The 10,988-nt window shown below is 40.1% G+C and overlaps 1 protein-coding gene across 1 annotated transcript; it reads right to left on the reverse strand.

The window, feature by feature from the left end:
- Positions 1–1,255: 1,255 nt before the first annotated feature.
- Positions 1,256–5,057, reverse strand: RAG1 (recombination activating 1). Its single transcript, XM_027642425.1, is given in 2 exon segments — positions 1,256–4,639; positions 4,641–5,057. Coding segments are annotated over 2 exon segments (3,111 nt in total). The 3' UTR covers positions 1,256–1,945.
- Between the last annotated feature and the right edge of the window lie 5,931 nt (positions 5,058–10,988).

Raw genomic sequence — 10,988 nt, forward strand, 5'->3', positions numbered from 1 at the left:
TATGCTATATGAGAAATATTTGCTTTCAAAGAAATTTAAAAAAAAATTAATCTAGAAATGAACAGTCAGTAAGAGGAGATATACAGATATACAGGGTACACCATACAAAAGATGTTGTAGTCCTTATGACTGCTAAGAAAAAAGGCCTTATTTCCAACTGCAGGTTTTGACATTGTGTTTCTTAAATGCAGGTTTGACATTTATACTATGTTTAAAGAAACCATGTTAAACTAAAATCCTAAATTACTGATTACTTGTAAAATAGTATTTTAATTAATAAAAACCAAAAGAAAGGCATAATTAGAATAACACTAATATATGTATTAATTACTGACACTTAACTCTATTTTTATTGTCCATAAATGGTAAATGCCAGACCCTCAAAGAAACTTTACTATGAAACGAACCTCAGACCATTAATCCTTTTAAGTTTGTTGTTCACTTACACTCAGAAACCAACTTCTGCCACATCAAAATGAAAAAAAAAGGCAGATTCTTTTAGATCCATGCTTTGATTCTTTCCGCATTTAATCTTGTTTCAGAAATATTACTCCAATCTGAGTAATATCTTAGCTACAGATGCAAACCTGAAAGGCCAGATGATTTTGGGGCATCTGAGGTACTTGAGTGTGTTTCATGAATTTGTAATTGAATTAAAGTCATATAATTTTAGTATTTGATTATACTAAATATCACTTCAGAGAGATAAGTACCAACTAAACACTGAGTAATAGTGTAAAATATGTTATGCAGAAATTTCAAGACAGTTCATTACTTTTTAACTAGTCATGAATGCAACTATCTTGAGGTAAATAGATATAATTCCACTTTTACATATTTGGAAAATGAGGCTGTGTGTTATATCCCAAGTGTGAAAAAGCTCCGTGTCAGATACAGTTGGAGTACATCAGCAGCAGTCAGTGAAATATCCTACTGGCATCTATCTTATCAAAGTAATAAACATCTTCTGACAAATGGGACTGCTGTGACTAAAGTCACTTGGTGAAACTGTGGGCCTGCTGGTATTAATGATGATTTACTGGTGACTTCAGTGAGGCCAGGAATTCATTCAATATAACTATACTAATACAAATTGTACTATATTCTGAAGTAACCATAGAAATCTAAAATGCTCATGAAGCAGTAAGCTACACAGCAGAGCTTGAATGTGCTTTGTATAATGAGATAACCACAAGGCACTGTAAATCCTGACTTAGGAGAACAAGTTTGCATTTTAGAGTAAAGAGGCTATGATAAAAATATATTTTAAAAACTTCAGCTATCTTTCCTATATCTTCATATAGTAAATTAGCATGGTGATATCACCATCTGCTCCTAAGCAGTACTACAATATATATGTTGAATAATATTTTTAGAATATGTGAGATCAAAGTTTGCATCTTTAGTCAGTATTTTATACAAAAATAACTGAACTTTATGCCAAATCAATTATCCAAGTGTCTTACTGATGAATCCTTACTTATAAAAGCCAAAGAACCATCAATAAAATAATCAAACCTCTTGAAAAGTAAATAGCAAAATAGTTCTAAAAAGTAAAACAGAACAAACAGCCATGCTCCCTTTTTCAGCAACTGTCTTAACTCTCCAGAATCATATTCCTTCCAAAATCATACTCTCTATAAAACCTTGTTTACTTTGATTTTATCACTTAGAAAAAACACTTCAAGACCAAAACAAAACGGAGACCCTTCTTTGCAATTTGTTTCTGCTTTCATGTCATTTAACAACTAGTAAATGCACCAGTGCATTGTCTCTTGGAAACTCCCAACAGGCAATGGCATTTATTAAACTCCTCTCAGCACCTTTGATAGGGAGTGTAAAAATGATCATTTCAGACTTCCCTGTATCTCTGCAGATCTGAAAAAGAATCTGCTTCCTTGCAGAAAGATATCATTACAAACCCAACACCAAAGGTGGTTTACATTTAGAGTACTGCTGAATCATTTTTTCCCAAGACCTCTACTGGCAAGGAGTCACCTAAACTATCCTCTGAATCAATGGTGAAGCTCTGGTTTTTTAATGTTTTATGAGCATTCATGAACTTCTGGAGGTACTTAGAGGTATATAGCCAGTGATGCTTCAAGACATCCTCCATCTCATAGAATTTGGACTGCCTGGCATTCATTTTTCGGAACCTCCTAAACAGTTTGTTTCCAGACTCATTTCCTTCACTTGCCCAGGCCCCTATGGATCCATCTCTTTCAATGATTTCAGGAACATGAGCAAGTGTTTTGTGGAAATAATTTGTAATCTTGCCTTCATATCTGTACTTGAACTTTGTAGATAAGAGCTCAGCAAAACGCTGTGAATTGTAGCTATACTGGCAGAGCAGTTCTGGGCACTCCTTGGCAGGGCATGAGGATCGCCACACTGGCTTCATCTTCAGATAGAGGTCCATTAGTTCTTTTAGGGCTTCATGCCTTTCCTCACACTTTATTAATTCACATACTGCCTCTACTGCCTCTTTGGACATGAGCTTTCTAGCAAAATTTCCACTCATCTTCATCATAGGCTTCAAGTTCATCTTCTTCCTGAGGTGTTTGTCAAGAGTCAACTGCCACCTCTTCCTCTCCTCTTTGGACACATCGGGATTCTTGTAAAGTTCACCAATCTCCATCTGGAAGATCCTGTAGAATTCTGTTGCATTGCCAATGTCACAGTGCAGTGCATCTATGGAGGGAACGGTCTCAATAAAAGGTTTGGCTGAAACACCTTTCACTCTGTCACGGAGCTCATCAACAGATTCATGATACGGGTTGGACCTCCATATTTCATATCGCTCCAGATTTTCAGCATGGCTCCTGGTTATGGAGTGGAAGACCAAATTCTGCGATGCCTCCAAGCGGGTTGCATCACACAGGGTACAAATGTAAGTGGAACCTGAGGCCTCCAGCCCTTCCACTTCCCGCACAAGTTTCTCATCATATCCTGTACCCCTAAAGACAAATCTGAATGTTCTCAGGATGCCTCCCATTTCAAGCAGCAGTTCACTGTTTTTCATAGCCTCTCTTTCTGCTATGAGGGGGCTCAGGATTGCCGTTAGAGTTTCATGATCTGATTCGTCAGCCAGCATAAGGCACAAGGGCTTGCAACACAACTCTGAATTTGGCTTTACTTCCTCAAAGATCCTCTTGCTTTCATTCCCATGTGCTATAGCAATGTTCATAACTGTGAAAGAAAAGCGAACAGCCTTCTCTGGGACAGCGGGCCCACTTCCATGCTTCTCACTGACATCTCCCATTCCATCACAGGACTCTTTTATTACCACAGTGAAGGGACCATTCAAATAGTCGTCCAGACATTTTGCTTTCATGCCTTCCAAGATCTCCTCCTCCATGTCCTTTAAGGCACAAACCAAGGCTGCATCATATCGAAATCTCTTCGCAATTGTGTCTACTGGGTAGTCATCAACTGAGAGTGGCAATCCTGATAGACCGTCTATAATTCCTACCTCTGTATTAGTGGATACATTTTTCAAGGGAGGTTTCCACTCAAATGGGTGATAACCTGGTAGAAGGGCTTTCTCAGCAGTGCGAAGAGCATGCAAGGGCTGGAAGATCTGCCTCCCAGTGACAGCTTTTACAGTTCTATACATTTTATGGTACTGGCTACAGCTGAGAAACGTGTTGACTCGGATTGCCAGACAGACAGCAGGATGAAGTCCAGATCCCCTCCCTTGCATTATAGCCTCCAATTCATCTGCTTGTCTGTGTTCATTTTTTGCTCTTAAAGCTAGAAGGAACAAAGTCATGCATACAGCCTTTATATCACCACCCTCTTCTTTCTCAGCAAAAGCCTTGACTTGACGTTTCAGTTCCCTTAGACGATGTTTCTGAGCTCTCCTTGTCAAAGATAGGAGATGCTGCCTTGGTCGGCCACCTTTATTTATGTAGCTATAGAGCTCTCTATCTTTCATCTCCTTGTGGTTGGAGAGGTGTTGGCCATATTTTCCATGCAAAATCTCTTCATCACATTCCTTTACAGGGCATCTTATACCCAGGCTATCAAGGATGTTCAGGAAGGATTTCACTGGGGTTACCAGATCAGTAGGGAAGCAAGGATACCAGCAGGAGGGGCAATAGCTGCCCATAACCTTGATACATTTAAGGATGCAAGTTCTGCAAAACAAGTGTCTGCATGTTGTTTCCACTGGATCTGCCAAAATATGCTCACAAATCTGGCAAGAAATTGATTTAATGAAATCTACTGGGTAATCAACTGCAAGCAGCTTGGTGCTGAGATGCATATTCTTGCAATTGACAATCTCTTTCATTAAATTTTTGTTGTTTATCTGTGCCTGGTTCTTTACACCTTTGTTGAGTCGAGCACGTTCCACAATGGTCTTCACACGTTTGCCTTGTTGTACACTTGATGGCTGGCTTTTTCTCTTGACCCCTCGACTGGTAGTATGGCATACATCACAGTTTGGGGAGTGAGGTTGCCAGTCCATCGTGCTGTTCCTAGGAAAATATACTTCACATAGGGTATTACTGTATTTTCTATGGATAATACTCCAACAGTTGTGACAAAACCGAGTGGGATGGATAGTATCAACATCCCCTCGCACATCAATCTTGAAAACCTTAGCAATAAGATCTGGCCAAGAGGTTGCTTTTTTTTTCTTTTTTTCTCAGAAGACACAGAGTTTCATCATCCACCGGACCATGCACTGGATGAGTTCTCTTGTAGCAATCAGTTTTAAATGAAACTCCACAGATGCGACAAAGTTGCTTCAGATTGTTCTGATGAGCTCTATTGTCTCGTGTTTTCATGTCATGGGCCTCTTTCTCAAGTGCCTGCCTATTGCTCATTAACTCCATCTTTTCTTCTCTTGACACTGCTTCATCTTTATGCAGTATGATTTCTTTGTTTGAAGAAGCAATCCCTTCTGCCTGATTTTTGTTTATGTGCTGCCTGTCATCAGAGGGCGTTTTTTCAAATGATCGCACTTTAAAGAGCTTGAATTTCCATTCAGAAAATTTTGTATATGGATGCTGAATTTCTTCAGGTAGATCCATTTGGGATGCTACTGACATCTTCAATCTGACAGAAACCAGATCACCTGAGAAATAGAAAGATGTAGGTTAGCTTATTTTCCAAATTAACAATAATGCTATGGGTTTTAATAGAACAGTTCTAATCACTTTAACTGAGAAATGCTTTGAAAGTGAGTTACTCATCCAAGACACTTACTGAATTGAGAGGCTCCAACAATATTGACCATTCAATATCTCAGATAAGTACACAGTTGTGTTTTGACTTTGATCCTGATGCATTAAGTGTCTATTAGATCACCAATCTGGTATAAATATCCAAATCTGCCCCCTTCCTTCTTATGCCTGACCGAACTTACCGTAAGTAAAGCTATTACAGACAACAGAATTAAATTCTGAAAGTTGATGATTTTTTTATGTGAAACTGAACTCCATTGGTGTCTGAAAGGTATAGTATTGTCTGTCTCGTGCTGTATTATCTAAATCAGCAAGACCATTCCTCTCACACTACTTGTTCTGAATCTGATCTGAAGTGTCTAATACATGCCATTCCACATGGGCAGCACATAGTACTCAATCCCAGTGTAAACTTTATTCAGGCTCCAGTTTTGTAAGGTGCTTTAACCTGTGCTTAATGAATGTGAGTAGCTCCATTAAAGCAGGAAGAGTGTATCATCTATTGCTGCAAAGCACTACAGTTCCCTGAACGCTAAAGGAGATATGGAAATGTATACTGGCTGCAATTTGATGTAGAGAAAATATTTATAGATTGTACACTACTCATCTGTTTAAGTACCCTGCTGAGAACTCTCTCTGTAAGGATTACTGGTACTGGAAAGCTGAAAATGTCTGTTTAAATTTGACCCCAATTTTAGCTTTCATAGAGGTGCAACCAAAAGTAGTATCAATGTGGTTTCCATGGAAATATGGTGTGTGTAAAAGTAAATACCAGACTTTTACCTCAAACACTGAAATTTTTTGCTACTGCATCAGCCTCAGAAAATAAAATTGTGTAGAAACAACCACAAGAGTAACTAACCTATTTTTATTACCTGGCTGTGAAAAGTGCACAAAGTAAACAAACAGTATAGAGAAAATTCAATTATGTTTTCTGATTTATTTTGTTTTTACTGATCCAATTGGTGTGAGTAATAAAAATGAGGAAAACTGCATATTAAGGCAATGTACTAGAACTAGAAATCACATGGGTATGGCTGTGGTTGCTTTAACAGATTATATCATCACTTAGCAATCCACATGACTTGCTAGAAACCTTAGTTCAGTGTCTTTTCAGGAAGCGTCCTTCATAAAAAAATACATCCAAGTCATGGTCCAAAGTGATGATGCCCAGGGTGTTTCTGAGATTATTTCATTTATAACCTTTTGATAAAGCATCATTTCAGCACAGCCTTTCAGAGTCCATTGGGAAAGGCACTGCATTAATTAATTAAGTTCCACATCCAGAATGACATATCAGTATGCTTAGCTCTTTCCTGAAGAGCTGAGATTTACTTCAAAATCTTTCATTAGGCCTTGGCAACTAAAATTTAGGTCTGTTTTTTCCCAGCTTCTCTTCCTTCCATCCCACTAAGAACAAGCTGCCCATACGACTGCCCCATCTGCACACATTGTTCCGTCCAGCTGCCTGTGCTACTAAATATCTCTATCTGCACTGCAGTCCGCTGCTGTCCACCACCAATCCAGCCCAGCAACATGGTTGCTTGTATTCTGCTGTTCGTAGTTCTGTGATGTGCAGCTGTGCACAGATGTATTCAGAGCATTACTACTGCCTCACTGTCTTGGCTGCATCCTGTGACTGACTTGGTCAAATTTATCCACTGAGCAGCAACCCATTTGCCCCTGAATAGTTCTGTGTTCCTACCACTTGCAGAGTAATTGAATAGCTGGTTGCCCTAAACTGTTCACAGATCCTTTTCTTCTACATAGCACCCTATGTAATTTTGTGTAATTTCACCATCCCCAACAGCACCTTCAGAATCTCTTAAATCATGAGCAATTCCTCTTCTGAGTGGTATCTAAGTCATTGTAAAGAAACAGCCAGCACTGAGTACATTTACTGCAAAATATTTAATACTTTCTTTACTCTTCTAACTCTTTAAGTGCCACTCCAGTGCCATACTCATCTCCAAACCTATGACCTGACCCTTATTATTAATCACCAACTCAAATGAATCAGACAGGGTTTACTCCTGCTAAAGAAAACTTTAAACATTCTTTTTTTCTCTCTTTCACTGAACATGTTCTGGAAGAAATGAATGACAAAGAAGCCCTCTCAGGTCATGTGATCTTTGCCTTCTGCAGTAGTTAATTGTTACCAACAGGCTACTCATCAAACACTTTGAATTGTCTAGCTCCCAGGCAATGTTAAATTCAGCAGCTCCCTTAGGAGAGCTAGAAATATTTCCAGTGCTAGGAATATTTCCTGCTACTCATGCTACTCATGCTAAATTTGCCTGTGTTCTGTTATTCTAGTTGGGGGTCACATCTTTTTTCTCACTGCTTACCACACTCAGATTCTTATGGAGGGAACCCTAGGCATGAATCTCCTGCCACGGTTATTTAATCAAGTCAAACAGCTGTGTTCAGTATTGCCTCCTTTTATCTTGAAAAGGGAAAAGAAATCCCTTTTCTCCCCAGATCACAGTATTTCATACACTTCTGAAGACAAGCAAGTTTGCAACACTTCTGTTCACATCAAGGAAGACCTTGCTTTATAGAAAGTCTCTCCAAAATGAACAGAACAACCTCCAAAGTGACAAAGCATGTATAAAATAAAATCTTGACCTGCACATTACACCAGAAAAAGGAACCAAAACTAGGATGTCCTACAAGCATCTGGGATGCTGTCATTAATACTACTAGCCTACCTTCAGCTTGCTGTCAGTTTGTAGAGCTGCTGCTATGTCTGCCCAGTTTGTTCCAAATGTCAAGCTTGTTTGCTCTCTCATGCATGCTCTCACTCTTTCTGTGTTCCCTCTGGTTTTTAAAGACAACGTAGTGCTGTTTATCTCACTTATCCTTGTCCCTCTGTGCTCCCAGTATGACCCTGGTGCTAACCACAGGTTACTTGAACTAAACACAATACAGAACTCTCAAATCCAGGTGGCACCTGGCAATTTATGAGGCTTAACCACAAAATTCACATAAACAAGGTCGTCTTGTGTGTGACTCCTGAGCTCTGAGATAAGTATGCAGACTCTCTCTGAGGAGCACCTGCACTGTTTTTTAACACAAAGGTTTGCATTTGGCTTTTTTCTTTATAGTTTCATAGCTGGTTTCTTCACTGTTAACTCTTAGAGAGCAGAATATAATCGCTGGCCACACTGGTGTTGAACATCAAAGCTATTTCATTGAAGGTCAATGTCCCACTTCCTCAGGTCAACAGCAGCCAAGCCAAGGGTGAATTGACAACAGGGATCACAAAATGTGTTTCTTCTGATACCAGTATTTAATTTTCATGGATATTGCCTCTTTGGTTGTGTATGTCTGGGGTATTGAAGGCCCTGGGCAGGGAGGACAAATCAATAATATGGAAGTTAGCTATATACATATTGAGTAACTGTTAGATACTTAACCAGGTATAGACCATACATGGCTACAAACAGAGGCCAGTAGAGTGTCTTTCCTGGAGAAGCCCAAGAAGACTCAGGCTTAGTTTCCACAGAGCAACCATCTCAAAAACTGACTAAAAGTGGAAAGAAAACAAATTTTTTCATACAACAGCACCCTGAAAGTTTTCAGTCTCCACGCATAAAATTGTGCGAAAATTCTAGTGATCCATCAAGTCCTTTCAAAAGTGAACATAAGTTCACACTCCAGAAGTAGGAATTTGCAATAGTTGCATAACTACTAACATAAACAGCCAAGCATTTTTCTTTCTCGGGAGACTCTGTGATCCTGCAGGACTCAAATCCATTTTCGACTTGCACTCTCTTCCAACTGAGAAGTTGGCTGAGGCAGGCCATTGGGCTTTGATTGCGGGTCAGGATCTACCAGTTAGTGTGCCTCCTACCTGAAAGCATCTGATGTCAGCCAGAAGAAAAGTTGTACTATTTGACATTTGCTATATCTAAAAGAGGTGAGAGGATTCCCACTCTATTATCCACTCTGATGTTACAATGCTTTCAATTTTTAGAATCATAGAATCTTTTAGGTTGGAAAAGACCCTTAAGATCATCAAGTTCAACAGCAAACCTAAAACTATCAAGTCCACCACTAAATCATGTCCCTAAATGCCATGTCAACATGTCTTTTAAGTAGCCACAGCTATGGTGACTCAACCACTTCCCTAGCCAGCCTGTTCCAACACTTGTTCAGCCCTTTTCATGAAGAAATTTTTCCTAATATCCAATCTAAACCTCCCCTGGTGCAACTTGAGGTGAGGCCATTTCCTCTGTAGAGTAACCCCCACCTTGGCACAACCTCCTTGAAAGGAAGATATTTGGACAGAGCAGTAAGGTCTCCCCTGAGCTTCCTTTTCTCCAGGCTAAAACACCCCAGCTCTCTCAGCTGCTCCTCACAGAATTGTGCTTCAGACCCTTCGCCAGCTCAGTTGCCCTTCTCTGGACACACTCCAGCACCTCAGCATCTTTGTTGCGGTGAGGGGCCCAAAACTGAACACAGGCTTGAGGTGAGACCTCCCAAGTGCTGACTACAGAGGGGCAATCACTGCCCTGGCCTGCTGGCCACACAATATCTCATACAAGCCATGGTGCCATTGGCCTTCTTGGCCTCCTGGGCACACTGCTGGCTCATGTTCAGCTGGCTGTCGAGCACCTCCGGGTTCTTTTCCACCAGGTAGCTTTCTAGACACTCTTCTCCAAGCCGTTCTCTGTGGTGGTTAGTGTCACAGGAATACTGCCAAGGGCACTCTGGGAAATGTAGTTCCTGATACTCTATTGCACATGCTCCTTGAGGTACATGGATGTGATTGCCTCAGGATGGTTTATTACCTTTTGAACTGCCCATATAAGATACTGTTGTTCTCAATAAAGTTGGTTCAGATGCTTGGAACCCCAAGCGTCCGGGTCTGTGCCCACAGTGCCGTCAATTCCCAAAAGATGATGTTTTGGAGAAGTGGTTAGTCCTTAGTGTTTGTGCCACATGGAGATCAACAGTTCCTACTAACTAGTGTAATGATTCATGCCAGAGCAAGTAATGTATCGAGAAAGAAAATAATTTATGGAATATGCAATGCATGGAGAAAGTAAAAAAAGTTCAGGTATCAAACCCTCATATCCTTGCTTAGATTCTGATACACACAAAACCCTAATGTGAAATAAATCCCAACCAGAACTATCTGAATGGGATTGTCAGGATAAGGTGGAAAAGAAGTCATAGATGTCATTCCAGGCCAAGGCAGAGTGGGAGAAGGATGTAATGTCTGAGGCATTTATATACCTCTGAGAATATTAGCTGGCTAGGACCTGAGCTTAGCTCTTCAGTTGTTTTGCCTGGACTTCCTATCAACCTGCCTATTTTTACTATTCACTCCTTAGCATTTGGAGAGACCTTTTCAAAAAAATATCAGATCGGACTGCAATACCAGATATCAATCAAAATCACTCTCTGCAGTCACATACTGAATTCCTCTCTTATCTTGAAATGGCAGGCACCACTCCCTGACAATACACATTGTTAGTTAAGGAATTTCAGGGCTCTTTGAGAAGTTTAGCAAATCTCGCCCTCTGGGGTGCTTATTCAGAACTTCACCCAGGTAGCTGGCTACCTGTACCATTCCCCCAGGAGCTCGAGTTCGCATGCAAAACTGCACTATACAGGCATCAGCTTCTTTATCAAAGGAACCACATGATCATACATAAGCTTAAACAAGTGCTTTATTTTCAAGTACCCAGGAAATCACCTTGAAAAAATATTGTCTTGTAGGGATACAGCAGGCAACTAAAGATTTTAATTTATCTCAAATTGCTACAGCTTTGGATGTGTTTTATG

This window comes from Corapipo altera, unplaced genomic scaffold (genome assembly GCF_003945725.1).
Source record: "Corapipo altera isolate COAL_440 unplaced genomic scaffold, ASM394572v1 23b, whole genome shotgun sequence".
NCBI lineage: Eukaryota > Metazoa > Chordata > Aves > Passeriformes > Pipridae > Corapipo > Corapipo altera.